This window comes from Ascaphus truei, chromosome 3 (genome assembly GCF_040206685.1).
Source record: "Ascaphus truei isolate aAscTru1 chromosome 3, aAscTru1.hap1, whole genome shotgun sequence".
Taxonomy (NCBI): Eukaryota; Metazoa; Chordata; class Amphibia; order Anura; family Ascaphidae; genus Ascaphus; species Ascaphus truei.
The window spans coordinates 333,407,200-333,432,494 of NC_134485.1; the positions used below are offsets into that span (position 1 = coordinate 333,407,200).

The window sequence follows — 25,295 nt, forward strand, 5'->3', positions numbered from 1 at the left end:
TTTCCCGCCATCTGACTGTAAGCCACATGTGGTATATCGAGAGCAATAAAGAACTCAGGCCCCCACCTCAGCACCAGGTGTCAGTCTGGGGCATAGTAGTGAAGGGAGTTACATACAGTATATATCATATGGGAAAATAAAATACAGTAATAGATTAACATATATGTGAAGATCTCTATTTTATATACACTAAAACACAACCCATATCTTATAGTCATGGAAACAGAGATGGTTGTACAGTCCTATATCTAAGCATAACATTGAATTAGAAAAAAAAAAGAGAACAGACACCTCCGTGGATCATTCAATGAAAGAGATTAAATTGATATCTACATTCAAACCAATAGGTTGCAAGGTTCGCAGTTTATAAATCCAATAGGATTCACATTTCAATAATTACTTGTCTCTTTCCCCCTCTCATAAAACCCATCCTATGTAGTCAATAGAAAAAAAACATAACCCCTTACACAATTCAGACTGTATCTCGTGACAATGTGCCAAAACGCTGTGTGTTTGGAGTTCTTTCCAAATTTAGAGATGTTTCCAGGCCTATGCAGTAATTGAGGTTTAACTAAATCAACATAATCTTATCTACATGTAACGGGTATTCCCCCACCCCATCGCATATACAGTAGTGTGGGTGCGCGGGGAACCTAATGTTACCAGGTGTGGTGCTTTACCTGTTAGGCTCACAGGAGGGCTGAGCTTCCGCCACGGGGAACCTGGGGCACGTATAATAATATGTGTAACCTCGTACTCGGTGCAGCGCCTCCACCTGCGATGGCTCCCACCAGAGGGGGAGTGGTTCCTCGCAGGACAATATATATCACTACACACACAGCATGTAAACCAACCAATGACTTTACTATTGCAAACGTACTTGTGCATATGATAAACAGGTGTCCCTACCTAGAGGAGACACTAACTACTGCGTCTCGCAGGACGCAACCCCCTTCCACCGGGTGATCCCACCCCGTGTCCAGTAACCCCACACAATATGTCCCTTCAAGTGAGATAGGTATGTGTGACTGCGCAGCCACTAGTCCCGTGTGAGTACTCTGTTGGTGCACTTTATAACGATACCTGCCCTGGCTCCAGCCACGGGTGCCGCTATACCACTGGGTTTAGATCCGCCGTGATGTCCTCCTACGCGTGGGGTGAATTCTGGCGTGGATAATATCACCGCAGCTCCGCACCACCTGTACCTTGGCGGGGATCCATCTGCCGCCGGTAGGTCGCAGTCCCTGCTTGGTGTGGCCTCCGGGAAGATAGTCTTTACATATAATATATATAGGGGTCTGAGCCCAGACCTCTGATGGACGCGCAGCGTCCGCTGTGTCCCTAACTAACTTCTGAATAATAATAATAAGGGGCAGGATCCCTAACCTGGGGCCTGTCCCTGACACAACACAACACTACTGGTGGCTCAGAGCTATCTGGGGCCTAGGGGGCTGCTGGCCTAGTGCAGAGAGTCACTGACTCCTGCACCCTACCTCCTTCCCCTAGCTGCTCCTGACGCCGACTGACCAACGTGCTCAGAGCTCGCGAAATGTATCTAAATCTCCATGCAGGGAGATGCTCCAGCCCTATTGGCTCCCTGGCGTCACGTGGGGCGCTCCTGAGGCTCATGGGACTTGTAGTCCCTTCCAAGAGTCTGTCCCTGGTAGGCTAGGGTTCGCGCGCTATCACTGTGCATGCGCAATGTCACTGGCTGGCCGCCACATGCGGGGACTTGCGCAAGATGACGGCGCCCTGCTCGGGAGCCGCAAGGGACCTCCGGAGCACCGGAGTGCTCCCTGCTCGGCCCCCACCCTCCAGAAGCGCCGGCGGGTCTGTCGAGTGACCCCCCGGCAGCGGAGGTAACGAGGGGGGGGGGGTGGTCACGAGACGGAGGGGACCTGGCTACATACATAAAACTCACGGTAGAGAAAGTAACTATTCACAATATAACTAACAAGAGACAACAGGTGTCAATCATAGGAGAAGGGGATTTGAGGGACTGATACATACAAAGAAACATGAGAGAATAAAAGTACAAATAGAAAATCTTTAGAGCAGCAATATGGGTTTCACTTTTTTTTATTAGAGGATGGAAGCAGCTCTTTGGAGCTGAACTGTATTAATTTCAGTTCCGGGAACCCCCTGCTTCCTGAGATACTTACCTCCGTAGGGGTGCAGGTATCTCTGCAGGCAGAGAAACTGTGTGGCTAACATAATGGCAGCATTTAAATGTCCTGTGTCACTCGGGCCAATAGGAAGGTGTGACGTCATTCAGTGTGGCTTTCTATTGGCCCGTGTAACCGGGACATTTAAACTGAAGAGAGGTAAGTATCCCTGGAAGCAGGGGGTCCCCACAAGTGAAGAAAGCTTTAACTTTTGTACCTTCCACTGGTGTTAACATTTATTTTTTCAAAAAGATTATACATTGAAATCACACATCACGGGGAAATGTTTTAATATTAAACATTTTATGACTTGAAGTAATTATGTAATTTAGCTTTTGGAACGTCCCTGTGTTAGATCACTCAGGATTAGAATATTGGAACATATGGGTAACATTCGTACAGGACTCTAAACACATAGCGTTTCAGCATATTTTTACAGGGTACACAATTCAAACTGTAAGGGGTTACATTTTTTCATATTTTGGCAATTGACTACATAAAACCATGTCGGAGAGGCGGAGACAGGGAGAAGGAATGATTGAAACGTGAATCTTATTGGATATATAAACAAAAAACCTTGCAACCTCTTCGTTTGAACATAGATATCAATTTAATTTCTTTCATTGCATGATCCACTGTGATATTGTCTGTTGTCCTCTTTCTTTTTATTACAAGTTATGCTTAGATGTAGGACTGTAAAACCATCTATTTTTCAATGCCTATAAGATATGGGTTGTCTTATAGTATATATAAAATAGAGATTTTCACTTATATATGTCTAGCCCCCCCGACCCCCTCTGGGGACTACTAATTAATGTAAGGGGTTAATTGCATTAATTGGTTAACTGGATGGAATCACTCTGATATTGCCCCACCCCATCAAGTGATGTAGGATGACAGTGCAGAAGGGATTGCCCCTCCTTTTCATGTCTTGTGTTCAGTGATGTCACCATTGGGAGATAGAAGGGTATATACATAGCTCCACCCAATGTTCTAGAAACAGATTCCTCAGAGTTCTGGCAGAGGGCCTCAGTGTGAGTCCTGTAAATATGTTAAGTGTATAGTTATGTATATTAAGAGTGTCCTGTCCATGTTAATTATTTTTAGCTTAGGAACGGGGTATAGGTGCTATACAGGCATACCCCGCATTAACGTACGCAATGGGCATGTATGTAAAGCGAAAATGTACTTAAAGTGAAGCACTACCTTTTTTCCCACTTATAGATGCATGTACTGTACTGCAATCATCATATACGTGCAGAACTGATGTAATAAACGCATGTATAACAGGCTCTATAGTCTCCCCGCTTGCACACAGCTTTGGTACAGGTAGGGAGCCGGTATTGCTGTTCAGGACGTACTGACAGGCGCATGCGCGAACTGCCGTTTGACCATTGGACGATATGTACTTACTCGCGAGTGTACTTAAAGTGAGTGTCCTTAAAGCGGGGTATGCTTGTAGTTAATGCCTATAGTAATGGCCCAAGATTGTTCTCATGATGTAAGAGGGGGAAGCATGTTCTTAGCAGGAGTAGTAACTCTGGAGCCTAATCAGATTGGCCCCACTGGAAGATCCCTAGTGAATTCCAGATGCAATATGCATGGATGAGGTATGCAGTACATATTAATGAGATACTGATCCCAGAAAACAGAGTGTATTCCCAACAGGGCCCAACTTGAGATGGGGCATTATTGAGACTATGCAGGAGATTGTCAATCTAACCAATACTAAAGGAAACAAGCATAAGTACCTCCCTAATGCAGCAGTGAGTGCTACCGGGGGAAGAAGCACAAAGTAACTTAATAATTTGCCACTAGTAAACGTGTAGTGTGAAGTCTGTCCTTGTATGACGAGCCTTATAAACAGATATTGAATAAAACTTATTTGTACTATAAAAGTTCCTAGCGCCCATCCTTATTCTATCTGCATATCCACGCAGAGACTGCACCAACCTAGCACCCTCAACAGGTATGAGAGACTGAGCACTGCCGTGTATACACTGTAGTCAATTCAGCGTAATCTCCTTTAGCGTCGGGCAAAGAGGTTTTTATATATATAAATGTATTACTCTATTTTATTTACTTATATGAATTATTCCCCATACATATGACTTCTTTTTTTTTATGTATACATGTGTGTACATAGGTACAGTTATTTCTTACTTATATTAGGATATATATATTTATTTGCTTTTAGCCTTCAACTGTGTAGGATTGATACTTTTTATATTCCCCTGATTTAGTATTATTCTTTAGGTTTTCTAGTCAGTTTTTAATTAATTTTCACTTTCCAGTTAATGTTATATATTTCTCATATATTTGGAACGCAGAGCTTAATATATAATAAACACTTGACATTTATCATTATTATTATTATTATTATTGTTTATTTGTAAGATGCCAACATACTGTATTCCACAGCACGGTACACTGGGGTACAAAGATGTGAATGACATAAACAGAATGACATACCAAATAAGGACAAAACAAGCACAAACAGATACAGAAGGTAACGAAGAGCCGGCGTGTGAGAGTTTATAATCTTGTGGGAATCAGGGACAATGTTGAAACAAAGAGTAAAGTGGCTGCTCATTGTGGGACAGAGCCTGCCTCAGGAAGAAGTATTGTCAAACTGCACAGCTGATCCCATTAAGGTTTGAGGGGAATCACATTATTCCCTTTTATTTATGTATATTGATATATCTTTCATTCATTGCAGTGACCAACACTAACCACTGCATATTCTTTGTGTCGATTATGTCATTGGGTATGGATCCCTTATGAAGCCATTTCATTGGCGCGAGACTATACCTGGGAAGACTAAGAGACTATGATGCGGACTGGAAATGGAAGAAACCTGTAGTAGAAACGGCATGGATCCGGGGCACCAGTGGCAGCAAGACTTTCTCTTGGGGCTCTTGTACTTTTAATAGTTTGTGAGCGCATATTTGTTTACCTACACTTTTATTGTATTAGAACATATTACACCATATATGCCATCATTCTCTTGCATATACACCATTGGGACAACTCCCAAGAGGATTTTCAGCTCACTTCACATCATACAAGGCCTGTCATTACCAGACATATGTGAGTGGATAAGACATATGTCGTACATCTGGTATACAATTGTCTGTTTGTACTCGCTGATACCTAATCACACTAAGGCTGCGGCCACGCTGCCGCTGAGCGCGCTCATGCTTGAGAGCGGTGACGTCCCCAAATCTCCAAGCATGAGCGCTCGGCTGTTCTGCAATAATTTGAGAGCAAGAGCGGGGGTGCGTGGCTATTAAGTGAGGGGGAGTTTAATTGGCTGGATCGGGTGTGTGTGTCTGGCTTTCTCTCCAATCCCCCACCGTCCATCCCTCTCTGGCGAATCTCCACGCTGATTGGTTACAGAATGGTCATGTGACCATTCTCAGTGCTTGGAAATGAGATTTCCAAGTCTCTTCAAGCGCTGAGCTTTGGAGAGCGTACGGGCACATGCACGAGCATGCGCCGCGTGAGCACGGCAGTATTGATTGGATGTAAATGAACGCGGCAGCGTGACCGCAGCCTAAGAGCACCCCCCCATTTTAGATTTTCAATTTCACTTTCAAATGTCTGCATACAGGATCTCTTACATTTATTCTCAATCAAAAACAGCAGCAGAAGCAAACAATGAGTCCATCGCACAGCGTAATCATGGGGCAATGCCACATAGAACGTAGTATAAATGCCATCCACTTGGCTCCAATTGGCTTTCAAGAGCAGAGAGAGGGCACATGCAACCCTACCAGTGTCACATGAGTGAGAGTCCTATAACGTTTTGGGTTAGGACCCTCTTTATCAGATGGGAATGGTGCAGTGTGACTGAAGTAAAAGTTACTTTTATTAAAAGCTTCCAAATCCCCTCCCCCCTCAATGCTCTCTAAAAATGTCCCGTGCTTCGGCATTGGGCATTGGGAGTGACATCATAGTTATACTACAGCTGAAAGCTGCATCGATACGACACACAGTCAGTGTGACAGCGCAGACCTTCTTAACAGGTCACAAATGGAATGGTCATTTTTTGTGTGTGTTGTTTTTTAATTTTATTTCTTTGCAATGTTTCCTTTTCATTATTTGTATTTTTTTCTAGCAGTGATAAATCGCTCCTCATGTGGAAGGCTTTTACTTCAGTCACACCGCACCCTTCCTGTCTGATCAAAGGGTGTCCTGCCCAAAACGTTGAAGGACTCTCACTCGTGACAGATAGGGTTGCCAGGTGGCATCTCAAAAAATACTAGACACAAAGGTGAAAGGTGCGGCGCGCTCAAGACACACACACACACACGCCTCTCACTTCTCTCCACTGCATGCTGATTCCTCCTCTCCTTGGCCCCACCCCCAGGCTCCTAACACCTCCTCCTGATTGGTTACTGCTGGATAATGCAGCATATCAGGATGGAGGAAGCTGCGCAGCCTCCTAGCAATAGCCCTGGGAAATCCTGCGGCCCCCCGCGGTCACTATGTGCAGAGAGGTAATACCGGTATACACATACATGTCCAGTATTATCTCTTATTTTTTACTGGACAGAGTGTTCAAATACAGGACAGTCCGGTTCAATACTGGACACGTGGCAACCCAAGCTCAGTCACTGACTCACTGACACAGGGGTAGGGTCGTGTGTGCCCTCTCTCTGCTCTTGAAAGTACACTGGAGCTTCTGTGGATTGAATTTATACTACTTTGTATTTTGCATTGCCCCATGATTGCTCTGTGATGGAATAGAAAATAAGTCTGTTAATCTTCTTGACAGAGAACAAATATAAGAGATCCTTTTTGCAAACATTCGCGTTTGCCTGGTCCTGCTTCCTATTTCTGCATCCTCATGAGACCAAGGGGTAGAGTTTTACAACTCTGGCGCCACCTACAGACAAAATACATAGTAAAACACTGCAGCCAGATAACAGCATTTTAATTCTGTCCTTGTCTGTAGATGCGGTCACCTCTCTGACCTTTTAATACCTTCAGTGTCAAAAAGGTCTGTAATTAGGGTCCTATGTTTAATCTCAGCCATGCATGGCTCAGTTATGCTTTGTACGTCCTCCTGCACTGAAGTAGCACTATCACAAGTTAAACAAGTTAAGCTATATTCTTATTAGAACATAGCAGAAAAACACAGGATTTATTTAAATTGTTGCTGTTTAACAACTGGTGAAATATTTTATTTTAATTTCAAATGGCAGATACCTCCCTACAGCTAAACCTTATCACGCTTTAGAGGCCCATGCAAGTGCACTAAGCATTGTATATTCTATATATAAACTACTAGCTGAGAGACCCGGCGTTGCCCGGGATGTAATGTTCCCGTTCCTCTCTCTCCTCCCCCCTCTCTCTGTTTGTCCCCCATTCACATCAATCCAGTCCCCCCCCTCCCTCCCTCCTTTACAGCTTCATGTAGCATGTGTGCGTCAGTCACTGTGTGTTTGCTCGCGCGTCAGTGAGTCTGAGGCAGAAACACAAACACACACAGACTGACTGACGCACACACAGTCAGTGTGTGCCTCAGTTAGTGTGTGCGTGCGTCAGTCAGGCTTTGTGTGCGCGTCAGTCAGTGTGTGCGTGCGTGCGGCAGTCAGTCAGTGTGTGCGCGCGGGGCGTCAAAGGCAGGGGGGGGCGTCAAAGGCAGGGGGGGGCGTCAAAGGGAGGGGGGGGGCGTCAAAGGGAGGGGGGGGGCGTCAAAGGGAGGGGGGGGCGTCAAAGGGAGGGGGGGGGCGTCAAAGGGAGGGGGGGGGCGTCAAAGGGAGGGGGGGGGGCGTCAAAGGGAGGGGGGGGGGCGTCAAAGGGAGGGGGGGGGGGCGTCAAAGGGAGGGGGGGGGCGTCAAAGGGAGGGGGGGGCGTCAAAGGGAGGGGGGGCGTCAAAGGGAGGGGGGGGCGTCAAAGGGAGGGGGGGGGCGTCAAAGGGAGGGGGGGGGGCGTCAAAGGGAGGGGGGGGCGTCAAAGGGAGGGGGGGGGCGTCAAAGGGAGGGGGGGGGCGTCAAAGGGAGGGGGGGGCGTCAAAGGGAGGGGGGGGGCGTCAAAGGGAGGGGGGGGGGCGTCAAAGGGAGGGGGGGGGCGTCAAAGGGAGGGGGGGGGGCGTCAAAGGGAGGGGGGGGGCGTCAAAGGGAGGGGGGGGGGCGTCAAAGGGAGGGGGGGGCGTCAAAGGGAGGGGGGGGGGCGTCAAAGGGAGGGGGGGGGCGTCAAAGGGGGGGGGGGCGTCAAAGGGAGGGGGGGGCGTCAAAGGGAGGGGGGGGGGCGTCAAAGGGAGGGGGGGGGCGTCAAAGGGAGGGGGGGGGGCGTCAAAGGGAGGGGGGGGGCGCCTCAAAGGCATGGATTCCTCCCCCTGCATTTCCTGCAGTGGACAGGAGGGGGGGGGGCAGTGGACAGGAGGGGGGGGGGGGCAGTGGACAGGAGGGGGGGGGGGCAGTGGACAGGAGGGGGGGGGGGCAGTGGACAGGAGGGGGGGGGGCAGTGGACAGGAGGGGGGGGGGGCAGTGGACAGGAGGGGGGGGGCAGTGGACAGGAGGGGGGGGGGCAGTGGACAGGAGGGGGGGGCAGTGGACAGGAGGGGGGGGCAGTGGACAGGAGGGGGGGCAGTGGACAGGAGGGAGGGGGCAGTGGACAGGAGGGGGGGGGGGCAGTGGACAGGAGGGGGGGGGGCAGTGGACAGGAGGGGGGGGGCAGTGGACAGGAGGGGGGGGCAGTGGACAGGAGGGGGGGGGCAGTGGACAGGAGGGGGGGGCAGTGGACAGGAGGGGGGGGGCAGTGGACAGGAGGGGGGGGCAGTGGACAGGAGGGGGGGGGCAGTGGACAGGAGGGAGGGGGCAGTGGACAGGAGGGGGGGGGCAGTGGACAGGAGGGGGGGCAGTGGACAGGAGGGGGGGCAGTGGACAGGAGGGGGGGGGGGCAGTGGACAGGAGGGGGGGGCAGTGGACAGGAGGGGGGACAGGAGGGGGGACGCAGTGGACAGGAGGGGGGACGCAGTGGACAGGAGGGGGGGGCAGTGGATAGGAGGGGGGGGCAGTGGACAGTGACACACACACACACACACACACACACACACACACACCTCAGTTGATGCGCCCTTTCTCAGTTCCGTTTGTGGGGAGCGACACCTACCTGTACTTCCGGGCGCCGCCACCGTCTGACTCGGCGCCGCGAGGGAGGAAGGGGGTCCGCCATCTTACGCGCCGCGTGGCAGCTGCGGGAAGCGAGGTGATTTGGAGCGGGGAGGGGGGAGAGGTGATTTGGAGCGGGGAGAGGTGATTTGGAGCGGGGAGAGGTGATTTGGAGCGGTGAGGGGGGAGAGGTGATGCCGCTGGGGAGGGGGAAGAGGTGATGCCGCTGGGGAGGGGGAAGAGGTGATGCCGCTGGGGAGGGGGAAGAGGTGATGCCGCTGGGGAGGGGGAAGAGGTGATGCCGCTGGGGAGGGGGAAGAGGTGATGCCGCTGGGGAGGGGGAAGAGGTGATGCCGCTGGGGAGGGGGAAAAGGTGATTTGGAGAGGGGAGAGAGGTGTGTGTGTGTGTGTGTGTGTGTGTGTGTGTGTGTGTGTGTGTGTGTGTGTTTTATTTATTTTTTTGGACCTTTGGCCCGTCACTCCGCCTCAGGCCAATGAGAGGTGTGGGGGGCGGGCCAAGGGGGTGGTGTGAGTGTGTGAGGCCAATGAGAGGTGTGCGGGGGCGGGCGGGCCAAGGGACCAATGAGATTGCCGCTAGGGACACCGGACATCCAGCAGGCAGGCATGCATGCAGGCAAACATACAGTGCTTTCACTAATATAATATAAGATAAACAGCTATGGATTTTTTAATGGACACAATTTACAACCTATTACTACAGATGGGAAATGGGTATATTTCACAATGTATTATTATCTCAGAGTTTCCTTTACAAATCATTTTTTGTTATTTCTCTTCTGAACATATTGATTCTGGTTCTGTATATCAGAGGTATAAACGTTGCCATACACTTTGCCATCACAGGCGAACACAACATACTTGCCTTCAAAGCTTCCTTTCTACTACTTACCTTTAAAGTTGATGTTAATGGGCACATGCTGTTTTACTAAGTTGTCTTTCATAAAAGCTCCTCTCTATCTAGAGTTAATTACTACTCTCAATCCCATATCTATCTCACCTTTTAGCTCAATTCTCTTTGACTTTAGGATCCACTTTTTCATGTTACCCTCATATTTCCAGTACTCTATCTCTAACCCCAATCTCCACTTTTCCTCTTACCTCCATAGGAAAGTGCTCCCTCCCCTACACCTCACACCAAAATACCACCCCTCTCCCCCTTGACAACTTCTCTTTTTCGTGTATGTTTATCCCCAAGGCTGTAAGTTCTTCCTAACATGAAACCCGTTTCTTTCTGTCTCATAATCATACTGGCCAACATACTGTATGAATTTTATTTTTAGGAACATGTGGTAGGAAAATGTGGTAGATGTCTTCATCTTCCACTGACTTTGGTTGAAGGATATTTTTCCAGGGAGCAAGTAGAAAAATCATATAGTTTTCATTGAATTATGAGGGAGTCTACCTTGGAAATAGAAAGTATTCTCATAACCTCCCTTCACTGCTCTTATCTCTACTAATCACTTTTACATGTATTTCACAATAGACTTAAGAGTCTCCCTTTTCAATAGCATCTTGGCTTCCAGAGTCCTACATCAATTTCTGCTCCAGCAGCATTTCTATTCTAGACCATTCCACCACCATACTTCATAATGTTACTCCGACCAACATCTTACCTCTTAAGATGACTTGTCATGTACTTCATGGTGGCATGGTTAGGTTTGGGTAGGTTCCTCACCAGCTCTTTGATGATCTCCATCCTCTCTTCGATATCAGGATTTTCTGAGCATAAAAAACGAGAAGTAAACTTTTATATGAAAAATTGGGACTTGGAAGTTATTATATTTCATTCATATGCTTTTTTGTTGAGTACTTTCCCCATCTACATCCTGGTTCTATGACTAACATAAATTATTAAGAATTAATTAATGGATTAGTGGAAGGGGTTGATATGACTAAGGATGACTAAGGGGCCGCACGGGAGTCAGTTTAACGGGAGAGGCAGAGGATCAAGAGACGTGAAGCAGGACCATTCGGACCCCCACCCCTCCTTACCATTCCCCTCCCCACCCCCCCCCCCTCCTTACCATTCCCCTCCCCACCCCCCCTCCTTACCATTCCCCTCCCCACCCCCCCCCCCCTCCTTACCATTCCCCTCCCCACCTACCCCCCCACCCCACCCCCTTCCTTCCCGGTGTAACCTGGTTCATTTTATTATGAGTTAATATCAGATTACGAATGCGGACTATGGAAAGTTTTGTACTATGCATGTAAAAATTTCAATAAAAATTTAAATTATAAAAAAAAAAAAAAAAAAGAATTAATTAATGAAATATCTACTTACGGACAGCAGTTAAAAACTGGTCAAACATGCTGTATGGGATGAGTGGCTCAGGGAGCTCACGAAAGAACATTTTCAGGGCACCTGTGATGACATGAATATCTTCCCACTCACTGCTGCTCAAGTCCAGCTTCTCCTCTGCATGTTTTGAAATGGAAAAATAGAACGTTAGTAACACCTCAGTGCTCAACGTGAATAGCGTCCTTGGTAACTCATGGAAGTCCATTCATTTGTATTACTTATTAGATTATGATTTTTTTTTTAAATAGCAATCCATACTTTGCCCCTGGAGGAAAAAAAAAAAAAAAGTACAGGATCTACTTATTAAAGACAGAAAAACTAGGTCAAATCTAAAAGCGACAAAAAAAAGTTCACCAGATATATCAAAGCAAACATCCTGTGTCTTTCCATGGAACTTGTTTCCCTTAATAAATCTGGTGTTATTTGTTGTGCCCCAGTTTTGCAGCCGGGCAAGTTTAGTAGACAGTGCTTTTTGGTGTTGAAGATAAACTCATTAAGCCCAGAGTTCCCTTCTGTCTTCTTTGTCACGTCTTCCTGCAGACTAAAATCAGACGTGCTCAGATCGTTGATTCCCTTTATTATCATATCAGCCATTGCTGAAATAGACAGGCATAACAGAACTACTGCTCTTTTTCATCCTTTTTTCTGACATTCGTTGCCAGGATGGTATGGCCTCACTGATTCAACCTGTTCACATTAGCAGCATTGGCCTGAAAGTCCACAAACATGTCGGCCGGATATTTATTCCAGAGATAACATAAAAAGACTATAATAATTTGGGAATCTCACAGGGTCATTTTGAAAGAGTCCTTCAGAACTAAAAACAACGCCATCTTTTCTTCCCTGGCTCTGGAATTAGCAGCCACAACAATACATACGGTAGAACATGAGGACTTTGCTTGTTTTATATTTTGGCATGCAGCTCTCTTCTCCATTATTGCGCAGTGTTCTAGATATTAGCTTGCAGCCAGAGAGTATTTTAATTATGTTTTCATAATCTGATACCATCAAATAAGAGTGGGTTTAGAAGCTAACAACTGTTAGGTACACTGTTGCACCAACGTCATGATCAACACAGAACAGAGGCAGAGAGAGGGACACACTCAATCAGCCATAGTTCTCTCTTGTATCTGGACCATCATTTCATATTGTGTTGTCACTTATGATTCGGCTGCTATAGTATGCAAGTATATAGATAATTAGGAACTATATACAGATAAAGATAACTCATTTAAAATTAGAGTTAAACACGAAGCTTACATCAATCATTCCACTAATTTTCCTAATATCAGAAAGCCTGGACTTACAGATACTGGTTACTTATTTTGTATTCATATGATATCCTGAAAGCTACAGGTAAATGAAGACAGAAATAATTTCTTACCAAGAAAAAAATACTTAACTTAGGGCTAGATCCACAAAGCTCTGTTAAATCAGAGCTCATAACGTCACTTTGCCTAAATCAGTAATGGGCGTTATATTCCCAGAGGCCAACACATGTCTACAAAGCCAGGTATTTGCAAAAAGTAAGGATGTTGTATATCTTATAAGCACACAGTAGGCTTACCGTCACGTTATTGTAGTGCAACGTTGCGCTAGCTTCCAATAACGTGACGTGAGCTATATCCAGACCCTGAAGGGACAGAGACTAAAGAGGGAGACGGTTAACATCACGTTAAGTCACTTAACAGAGCTATGGGGATCTGGCACTCACAGTTCAAGAGACTCATAATGCTCCCTAGGGGCAGTGGTGTTAGAGCAAGCCAAATTCAATAGCATCAAAACATCTGAATGAAAAATATGCACAGTGAAAGGCATTATGTTTCCGTGCAAAGCTTAGTAGCAACACTGCAAACGCAGACACGTTGTTGGCAGACATATGTGGAGCTGACAATAGCAGGTAAGCCAGCAACAGCGATCATTGGGGACATCAACCGGGACACACACAGCCATGGAGCCAGAACACAAAGGGCAAAAGCACTGTGTGGCTACCTTGGGACAGCTTCTCCGGAAAAAGGAATCGTCCATCCGTTGTTACTGCCCTCTCTGTAAGATAACAGGTCAGTCTACTGGTAGATCAAAGGCCGGGCAGCTTAGAGAATATTTGTTTACTATTCATAGCAGCCCACTCCTAGGGTGGGGAGAGCTTCTGATGGCTACCAAATTATCATATCCATAACCAGGCCTACTTGGTTATTCTCTAGAACATTATTTCTGGTATCACAATAGACATGTTTCAAATGCATGATGCTGCTGCTGGATCTATAGCGAGTCTGTTAGAGGTTCACCTAGGAGGGAATAGGGTGACAAAAGAAATGGAATTCTCTAGGAAGTTTTCTGGTCTTACACATACATTATTATAGTTTAAAGTTACATTTTTTCGAATGATACAAAGTGGTTATAGTGTCACCGGGCAGAGTTAATTATTTGAGGCAGGCAAATTACTTCTTCTCCCTGCACCTCAGCTAATAGATTCATTGGACCATGCTCTCTAGACTTCAGTCTAATTACAGGCACATTTCTATTCTTGCAAGCACATTATTACAATTCAGGATCGGAGGGACTTTTATTTGGAGTAGTCCCACTGCTAGTTGCTGCTTACCTCGGTCTACAATGAAGCGCAGTTTCTGTATGGTGGCCAGGTTTCCATTCACCCTATAAATCCCATCAGCTTCAAGTCCTAGGACACACAAAACAGCACATAAATGCCAAATACCATCCTGCTTCTCCGTTATAATCAGAGGGGATTATCATTAATGTTGCAACCAAATCAAAATTACAATTAGACTTAAAGAGCATCACCTGGCTTTTACCAGAGCTCCAATGGACAAAGCTTAAAGAATGAGAAATATATTTATTTCACACGGGAAAAAGTCACATTCTAAGCTTTCTATAAGGAAATGTCCCATCATTTTGAGATGGATATCTAACAAGACACAACCCATACAGACCATAAGAATCACTACTGCGCTCACTGATGCGCAAGAATTGGAAATAAAGTAATTCATGAAAATAGCAATGAAATGAAAGCTATTCCTATTGTGTATATAAGAGAAGAGTCATGGACTGTGCTCAGAACGTGATGGGAAATGGTGCTTTTTCTTTACGAACTTAACCTTTTCGAAAAAGGATATATTGTAAATTGGGTCTCGTCACTTTATTTTCTTACACCAAAAAGATTGCATAAACAGTGGGAAGCAAGGTAATGCACAGTTAGCAATGCAAACAGTGGGAAGCAAGGTAATGCACAGTTAGCAATGCAAACAGTGGGAAGCAATGTAATGCACAGTTAGCAATGCAAACAGTGGGAAGCACGGTAATGCACAGTTAGCAATGCAAACAGTGGGAAGCAAGGTAATGCACAGTTAGCAATGCAAACAGTGGGAAACAAGGTAATGCACAGTTAGCAATGCAAACAGTGGGAAGCAAGGTAATGCACAGTTAGCAATGCAAACAGTGGGAAGCAAAGTAATGCACAGTTAGCAATACTTCACGGCATTGCATTTGCATTATCCGGCTTTCCACCATATTGAATAGGGGTCATGGAATCAGGTCCAGGACATTCCATATTGTATGGCAACGACTGGTGGTGATGCATGTTGTATGGCAACAACTGGTGGTGACGCATGTTGTATGGCAACGACTGGTGGTGACGCATGTTGTATGGCAACGACTGGTGGTGACGCATGTTGTATGGCAACGACTGGTGGTGACGCATGTTGTATGGCAACGACTGGTGGTGACGCATGTTGTATGGCAACGACTGGTGGTGATGCATGTTGTATGGCAACGACTGGTGGTGACGCATGTTGTATGGCAACGACTGGTGGTGATGCATGTTGTATGGCAACGACTGGTGGTGACGCATGTTGTATGGCAACGACTGGTGGTGACGCATGTTGTATGGAAACGACTGGTGGTGACGCATGTTGTATGGCAACGACTGGTGGTGACGCATGTTGTATGGCAACGACTGGTGGTGACGCATGTTGTATGGCAACGACTGGTGGTGACGCATGTTGTATGGCAACGACTGGTCGTGACGCATGTTGTATGGCAACGACTGGTGGTGACGCATGTTGTATGGCAACGACTGGTGGTGACGCATGTTGTATGGCAACGACTGGTGGTGACGCATGTTGTATGGCAACGACTGGTGATGATGCATGTTGACTAGGGATGGGCGAACTTGTCTGAATCTGATCCGCGGATTTCTGACAATGAGTTTGTCAAAATCCAATCTGCACACCGAGTCCATCTGCAGTTTGGGGGGAGGATAAGCAGGAGGCATTTAAATATACTTTTTATAACCATTAGCATATCTCCCAGAGTACCTTAGTTGTGCTCCATTTGAGCACAAATGTCTCTCCATAAGGTATTAGGAGGGAGGTTTGAGAGGATATATACACAACTGGAGATACTACTAAATTGAACTTCTCGAACTCCTCCCTTTTGTAACAGATATGCGGAAATCTGCAGCGGATTTGAATTCTGGAGAAAAAAAATCTGCCTATCTCTTATGTTGACTCTGTGGGAGATCAGTGTGAGGCAAGAGGCAGAGGCAACAAAGAGAAGTCCATACCAAAGATACACCTAATCTGTGCAGGGCAGAGGTAATTTGAGACCACTGCTACTTTTCACACTTCAACTGTTCTGTTATAATCACAATGTCCCACGTCATTGCTTTTACTGTAGTGCAATTAACTACTTGTATTGTATTAGTTAGAGTGTTAATTTTGCTGGAGCCTCCACTAATTACTTTTGATGCACAGGGACTTCTCTATAAGATTCCACTATGAAGGGATGTCTTATTTATATCTAGGATTCGGAAGAGGCACTGTAGGAACTGAGTGCCATATTGCTATGCAGTATTACGGCCTAAGACATCTTTCCCGTGCTGGAAGACATTTTACAGCCTTAGTGAATGGGCTGTAAGGTGCAATCTGGTGCTGGAAGGTGTCTTATAGAGTAAATAGAAATAACAAACAAGTGCGCAAAGGAAAATATTCTTATAACCATGTGTATATATGATAATGAATATTAATACACCAAAATAAGCCAAATAAGTGGTAAGTGGGTGATAATGATAAACCTATGTTACCAATCAATATGAGAGAGTCTGCTGCTGTACATAGGGTAGCCCAGGACCCTGAGTGTCTAGAAACAACAAAAGAAAACACAGCGCACAACGCTCATCGTGAATTAATAAAAAACAGTGTTTATAAAATAAGGAATTCAAGGTTCTGCGTACATCAGATAAAAAGTAAACAGGCACATAGAGCTACAATGTAGCTGTTACCGCTCACTGCGACCAGGAACTACGGAGAGATGATTTCATCAAAGGTCTTGCATCATATCATGCAGCTTTAGGCAAAGGTAGAGTAACAGCCGATGTACCGGTGTTCAGGCAATCTCTTTAGACAGTCCCATAGTCCAAATTAATGCGTAAAAGCACTTGATGGAGTCAGAGGGTAACAGACTCAGCCCCGTGTAGCAGCGTGTATCGTCTGCTCTCAGCACCTCACTGTGCGCCGACGGAGAATGATGACGTCACGGCGCATGCGTCAAAGGGGGCAGTTACCCATATAACATGTATCGTAGAAGGACACAAAGCGTACCGTGACCTTAATACTCATAAGAGATTAAAATAGGTAGCTGAGTGGTAGCGGAAAGCTGCTACACGGAGCTGAATCTGTTACCCTCTGACTCCATCGAGTGCTTTTACGCATTAATTTGGACTATGGGACTGTCTAAAGAGATTGCCTGAACACCGGTACATCGGCTGTTAATCTACCCTTGCCTAAAGCTGCATGATATGAAGCAAGACCTTTGATGAAATCATCTCTCCGTAGTTCCTGGTCGCAGTGAGCGGTAACAGCTAGATTGTAGCTCTATGTGCCTGTTTACCTTTTATCTGATGTACGCAGAACCTTGAATTCCTTATTTTATAAACACTGTTTTTTATTAATTCACGATGAGCATTGTGCGCTGTGTTTTGTTTTGTTGTCTTATAGAGTAAGGCTGCTTACTAAATATGGCTCTCAATCTTTATTTTGGAAATGTAAAATGTATTCTTGTACCTCGTTCATTTACAGCGTCTATGCAAAGCCGCACAAACTTTGGGACTGTACTCTTCTCCCGATGACAAAGAGCATCCAACCGGCAGCCAAAAACCTGGTCTGAGAAACAGAGCAACCACCAAAGACAATTAGTAACCCATTTTTTCGGCCAGATACAGTCCTTTGCATTTCAAAGAGATTCTACAGAAACAAGGGGTAAATGGCAAGGAGCATTTATAAAAAGTACACTAAACATCTGAGATTTTAAGGGAAGAGTCCAGGTTTACGGTTAACGTTTTGCCATTTTGTAATCATGTCCTTATAAATGATTTCTTCTTCTCTACTTTTCATGACACGCGCACAAAACACAGGAAGTACCACACCGGATCTGTTCTGTCTTCATAACACAAAGAGTTCAATTACATAACACAAGGGAATTTCTAGATCAACATGCAATGCAACATGGTCTTCATGTCTCACATTGTTTTTACCGGGGCTACCTACATTTCTATTTTGCTTTATGTCCATACAGTTCACTGGTGCCACGTTGCTCTCTAATCAATAGTATTAGGTAAAGAGTACCCCTTCTGATAGAAGAGAGATGGGATAAGATTCTGCCAGGAAGTGCCAGCAGCTGCTGCCATTGACATGAGCCAAACGTGTTTTTTTGTGGGGATGTGAGACAAAAAAACAGATTTAGAAAACCGATGCAGACATGAGGAATGTGGATTGTAACAAGCACAGAACAGCCACAAATGAATGAGTGGACTAACAGCTCTGTGAATCAAACTTCTGCGTCCAGCTGCCATGCCTCTAGTTGCTGCGTGCCTCCCTCTTCTGCCGGTCTGCACCGGAAGTTGGGCCCAACTTCCCCATCAGTGCGAGGGACCGGTGCAGCACTAGAGACCTCCCAGAGTGTATGTGCGGGGGTATTGTGTGTGTGTGTATGGCAGGGGGGAGGAGGGGGTATTGCGGGAGTACTGCCTGTGTCTGGGGGTATTGCGTGTTTGTGAGGGGGGGTATTGTTGTTGTATTGTGTGGCTTATATGTACTCTTATCTAATCCACGTATTTTCAATATGTTTTAGAAGCTCAGGATAATTTTGATTAATCAGAAGTAGCCCTCATTACAAGTAAGGTTGGAGACCCCTGATTGAAATAATATGCGTAAGGATTATGGAACGTCTGTGCAATAACTGACCTCAGTATTTAGGGTGTGAGAGGCTGCATCATCTGCTTTACAGGTCATTATGAGACGTTTATTCTTACCTTTAATAAGTCCCTTTTCCTGCAGAGTCTGCAGAGGAGGCCTCCTCACCAAAAGTTTCCGGAGTCTGTTCTTCACCTTCTTCTTGTCTGTTCCTGTTGGGCTGGAGTTTACCCAAGATACTGTATGGGGAAAGGAATGAAGGATCACGTAAGGCTGTTGATTATACTGTAACTGAGGAGTTTGTGTGATATAAGCATGGGGCAGTGGTCAAATATGTATAATAAAATAACAATGGTACTTGGCCAGATTTGAAGAAATTCTAACCTGGTTGATCGTTAGACTTCATTTACAGTAGGCAAGACCCATATTTGTTAACAAGGTGCTGTGCCATAAGACATTTTATATTGCCAGAAGACTTGGTATGTCCCATTCGAGTAAATGGTATCTTTCATCGGAAGGTATCTTATGGCATAGCACCACTTAATAAATATTGGCCTTAATATTTATGCTGTAAAAAAATAAAGGCAGTAGTTCTTTCTAAAATAAATCAATGTAATCCAGTGAAACTATAAATTCATAAATAAAAAAAAAGGTAATGGTATTTCATACCTTCTAGTACCAGTACACTGGTGTGGTGGCTTTAGAACTAGTTATTCTCTTGGCTCTGTCACTGACAATGTCAGTGTTACAGGCCCGGAGATTTTTAAATTACTTGCCCAACTATGTTTAATTGCAACGACTATTACTTATTTATGAACAGTACACCAAAGCAAATTGTTGAGTCAAAAACACATTATAAAAAAATCAGGAAATATTCAGTTATGGGCTGTTGACTTCCTCCTTACAATAGAACAATAATGATGCTATGGATTCAAATGTATTTAATGATGCAGTGTCCCACCCGAAGGGGAGCGAAGACATATCTCAGTCATGTCATGGCTGCTGATGTTCTGTACGCATCCCCAAAACAATAACAAAGAGAAGTTTCTACAATGAACCTAGTTCTCTTGTGGAGTGAATGATGGAAGTTAAAGGATTCACAGGAGAAAAATCTACATCCTTCGTTAGCAAGAGAGAGACGGAAACTTAGCTGTAAAGTTTAAGTAACTCCAGGTTGCTGCATTAAGCAGACAAACATTTGACAACCCCTCCTCGGGCTCTTCCAACAAAAGTGTAGGATTCAAAACTCTGTGAAAGCCAACATGGTAACATAGCCTTTTGGTGAGGCTTAAACCTATTCTTTCTGGGGTTTGTTTCCGCAAAACATAAAACTCTGCTTCAGTTTTGTTAGTGGAAATCTGGAACCTAATTAAACGTAAAAAAGGGGGGTTAACTTAAGTCCTGGATTCAGAAGGAGAAACATTTGGGCACAAGTTTTGAATATCTGGAAAATGCTAACATGTTTCTCTAGCGGATTGTTTGTTACGTTTTGAGGAACTTGGTAATTGTTGGCAAAGCGTCGCTGTGTTTCCCATACTATTGGAGAAAGAAGAGAAACCTAGAGAAGAGCATAATGTTTTGTCCAACAATGGAAAGTGAGGAATGTCACTGTGGCCGAATGGTACATAATCCTGAAGAAGTAATTGCAACCTTTAGCTCAGGGGTGTCAAACATAAGGCCCAGGCTGCATGCGGCCCGCGAGCACCTGTGTGCAGCCCGCCGAGCACCTGTGTGCGGCCCGCCGAGCACCTGTGTGCGGCCCGCCGAGCACCTGTGTGCGGCCCGCCGAGCACCTGTGTGTGGCCCACAGAGCAGGAGTCAGTTACATGCAGTTTTTTGTGGAGAGCCCGCTGCAGCAATAACTGTCAGCAACCACGTGTTCTCCCTGCTCAGCGCGGACACTGCTATTGAAGGTATAGAGGGGTGTAAAAACAGAGGGGGGGGGGAGGTATAAAAACAGAGGGGGGGAGAGGGGTGTGGGGAGGGAGAGGTATACCAGCGACATTTACATATTTGTAATAAGGAAAACTCAAGAAAAAAAATATATGTACGCATAGGTTATGGTTACTATTTATTTAATTTTTCTCCCTCCATCGCTCTGATGGTGCAGCTCGAGTCTTGCTGTCGAATTTAAGAATTGCCTCCAAGCCATTCTGAGCCGATACCCCTGCTTTAGCTCAACATGATCTAAATACTAGTTGTAAACTTGTATTTGGTATAATTTCTGTATTTTTCAGGAAAGTGAAGATCCTGTTTGATCCGCTTTTCAGATATGAATATAAATGGATTAGTAATTTTGTTCTCTATGACAACAATAGAACACAAATGGTCCACAGTGGATTCTAAGGAGTCTCCCTGAAACCCTTGATACATACATGAGAACTTCAGACTGTCTTTAGTCTTCGGTGTACTCTCCTCTTCACCTCCGCTCCCATCTAGGACCTCCACACTGCCAGCTCTTCTTAAAAGAATATTTTCCAGTGGATTTTCCCGATCCTAAAGGAGTGTCCCACAGGAAGAACTTATAACAGGACAACACCAGGAAGAAGACACCTACATGCACATGAACATGATGCCTAATGTTCCCAGTGTACCCAGCTGCTAGGATACTTTGACCTTGTATAATTCAGTTAGAGATCTTATATCACAGGGGTGCTCAACGCCAGTCGTCAAGACCCCCAAAAGGTCAGGTTTTAAGGATATCCAGCTTCAGCACAGGTGGTGCAGTCACAAGACTTAGCCACCTGTGCTGAAGCTGGGATATCCTTAAAATCTGACCTGTTGGGGGGTCTTGAGGACTGGAGTTGAGCACCCCTGCTCTATCATACTAATGTTTGCCTAATAACAGTGTTGCATCCAGCCTGAACTTCAGAATCGACTGTTCAAAAAAAAAATAATGCTGTTTAATCTTGAAAATATCTGAGTAATCAATACCGAAAAATATATGTGTAATCAATTACAATTTTTATTTACACATCTAAACATTCACATTTCTTTTGTTTTTTTGGGGGGGTTAACAAACTCAGATCTGTTTTCTGCTTCGTGCTCTAACAACAACATAAATCGAGTTGCTAGTTTGAGTTTAAGAACTGTGTACATCTGCTTTGAAGAAACATGCCGCTGTCTTTAAGAACAATTTAAACACAAAATATAACAATATATAACTAATATGTTAGGTCATTTGTAAGTTATACAAAATTGTTGCACATTAGATTACATTACACTTTCGTAACAAATTGATTCAAAGACCAATTTTTTGCTGTATTGTTGGCGATAGAACAGCTAAGTAATAAATTAAACTATGAAAACTATGAAAATAATTAATTAAGGGGGTTTAAACGCATCAAACTACCTACAGTACCCATCATCCTAATAGTACAACCAAGGTATAGTACCTAAACAATATTTTAAGACCTAGCTACTTAACTACTTGCCCTCGTGCTAGGTTATAAACCAGTGGCCTAGCTATAGCCCGGTGGCCCGATCTCTTGGGTTGACCATATTTGTCAGCGATTGTGTAAGCACGAATCTGCTCGCCGAATGCACATGCGCGATCAGCACTTCCTGGCTTCACGTGCGCATGCGCGACCAGCAAGCTTCGATCGGCATGAGCAACCGACAAACGCCGATCGCACATGATCCCGAGCAGCCACCAAAATTTTGCCCGGGGACCCATACATGTTCAGCTACGCCACTGATAGCAACACAACCAAAGAAGCACTCCCACTGACAATACTAATACAATTCAACAATAGTGACATCAGCGAATAAAATCCACAAATATATTGTGCGGTGATATAAAAATACTGGTGATACACAAAACGTGAGTTGCCGCTCCAAGCTTAATAAAGGTGAGAGAAAACATCCAACTTCAGACTACCAGACACTTGATACACAAAATGTGCGTTTATATCTGACCCCATGTGAGTGCATAAGTTGGGATTCTTTCACATATTTTCGATGTTATAACTTCACTATAGAATTTTAAACTTGTTTTTTGGGTAATTTTCTGCGCTGTACCGACCCAAAGAAATCCACCTCATGCAAGGTTGTTAATAATCATACTAGTATTTGTTTATATAGCACCACAGTGTATGCAGCGCTGGCCGTGGAATTTGCAGGCATAATGAATTGCTGCCCCGTACAGCTTACAGTCAAATGTTTGGTGCTTGAGTCACAAGTACATAAGTACTTACATAAGTAAATAAGTAATCCTATTTAAAGTTAGTGGCTCCTTACTGTGTTCAGTTTAGGGTTTACTAACAAATTATTAACAAACAATTAACATGATGCTTGATGTACTGCTGAGGACCAATATTTTGTTTTTCCTATTCTGAGCTGGATCAAAATCCTCAGAAACTTTGCACAAACCTACTTCATGGTTTGAGACTTCGAGTTACACAAACGATACTCTTACTGAAGCATCTACTTTGAGTTTACACTTACCAGCCTCTCGATGACTCGCCCCAGGGCTTCATACCACTCCTGGATTAAGGGGTCCTTGTCCGATTGCAGAAGGAACTCATTGCCTGTCACCATGCGGAGCTGCAGAGGGCACAGAACATACTGTATACACATCCTGATGTTGCCTGTGTCTCAAATGAAATATGCAGTGGGTGACCATAAGGACACTTAAAGAAGCAGTCTACTGTTTTTTTGTTTGATTTTTTTCTCCATTTAATATGTTCAGCAACACAATTCACATAATGATAAGTAATTAGCTAATTTGCCCATCGATCCGTCCTCCTGTGATCGATCGGCAAAGATTCGGCTCGGGGGTTCACTAAATGGCGGTCAGTGCAGCAGAAGAGGACCAAAGATGCAAAGTTCAGCGGGGAAGATCATGTGACCAGGCAGTCACTAGATATAATTGGTGCACTGCTAGAGAGAGGGCAGGGCTCAAAAAGTGGTGTGCCGGAGCCTGTTTCAGAAGAGGATGGGGATGTGACTTTGTAAATGGTTGCTATAGAAACAAAAAATAACCTGTTACATTATACATCAGTTGTTTGAGAAAATGCGTGTAGCATTTTTTTTTATATTACAGAACAGATTTCTTTAAAAAATACACACATGTAGGATATTGCTTGGTCTGCAGCTTTAAGGGTGAATGGATTACTCTGTTTCTCCAAAAGACCAGGATGTGCACTTTACAGACTATATTAGTGGGCGCGTGCTGTACATAGAAAGTTTATGGATTTATTCTATATCATCCAACCCGGCTGAGTAGAAAGCACTTTGTAGTGCTGCATATATCTGACACAGAATATGACACACCTGACTTCTAAAGAAAAGAGCATTACATACATATTAATACCAATCACCAAGAACATGTATTAGTAGCAAAAAGATGAAAAAAATTGCTGTCAGTCACCCTTAATGACAATAGATTTGTGCGACTGTTCTATTATTGTAAGTATTTACATTACATAATATGCATATATTCACGTATGCAATTAAAATTGTAAAAGATGAATTCACTACAACTAACATACTCGTGACAGTTGCTAATACAATACTAGTCCATCCCATAAGCTATAAAACCCCTTTTTAGTGACCTTTTCTGCTCTATCTTTTTAAAACTGACAACATGAAATGAAGACAAAAAGCAAGAAAGGGAGCATTTCAAATATTTTGTTTTAAACTATCACAACATGAAAGATTTCCTGAGAACGTTCCTATTTTATTTACCTTGATACTAGAGAAATATCACAGAGATGTTGATGACATTTATTATTGAAATTAATAATTTTCTTCTCTTTAGAAGTCAATAGATGTCAAGCATTTCCCTTCTTTTACTTATAATACTAGCAATGCTCCACCCTGGGGAAGGACCAAAATATATTGTGCAATGTGTTTTATTATTCGAATAATGGTCATATTTTAAATATCCTTTTTGTGTGTGGTTCATGGTGTAGCCCATTTCCGGTCTGAATTTTATTTTAAACCCGTGAGTAAACCTAGATAAAAAATGAATAAGATGTAGCTTCGGGGCTTTATTTATTGATGATTTCCACAATACAGAACCTCATTAAATGCCATAAAGATATATTGGGCCATATTTACAAAGCAGTCTTGTACTATAAAGCACCTTCCAGGGCAGGAAGACCACTTACAGCCCATTCAAATAAATGGGCTGTAAGGAGTCTTCCAGTGTCGGAAGGTGTTTTAGGCTTAGTAAATATGGACCATTGTATTGTCAATGCTGCAGCAGTCTTGGTCAGATGGAAGAGTCTACAGGGCATCGTTGCTTGTTTTAAGAGTCGATAGTCCCCTTCGTTTTCATGGACACTGCATACCATCATGGCATAAAGGGTCACATTTACTAATCAGTGTTAATATTTAGGATACCTTACAGTGGTACCTTATTGTCCATTCACGTAATTAGGCTGGAAGTTGTCTTCCAACGCCAGGTGACTTATGGAATAGCACTGCTTAGTAAATTTGGACCTTAATGAGTTTTTAATGTTGCAATCAATACATG

The 25,295-nt window shown here is 44.4% G+C and overlaps 1 protein-coding gene across 5 annotated transcripts in view; it reads right to left on the bottom strand.

The window, feature by feature from the left end:
- Positions 1-25,295, bottom strand: part of ARHGAP9 (Rho GTPase activating protein 9) — a 142,520-nt gene that overhangs the window by 23,164 nt on the left and 94,061 nt on the right. For 4 of the 5 annotated variants that reach the window (XM_075591529.1, XM_075591531.1, XM_075591532.1 and 1 more), the window contains 8 exons: positions 23,261-23,359; positions 21,190-21,310; positions 18,934-19,053; positions 17,687-17,785; positions 14,209-14,286; positions 13,599-13,652; positions 11,589-11,723; positions 10,921-11,026 (listed from right to left, as the gene is read on the bottom strand). In XM_075591529.1, coding sequence (XP_075447644.1) covers positions 10,921-11,026; positions 11,589-11,723; positions 13,599-13,652; positions 14,209-14,286; positions 17,687-17,785; positions 18,934-19,053; positions 21,190-21,310; positions 23,261-23,359 — 812 coding nt within the window. The remainder of the gene's footprint in view (positions 1-10,920; positions 11,027-11,588; positions 11,724-13,598; positions 13,653-14,208; positions 14,287-17,686; positions 17,786-18,933; positions 19,054-21,189; positions 21,311-23,260; positions 23,360-25,295) is intronic. The other variant, XM_075591530.1, reaches the window with a different exon arrangement.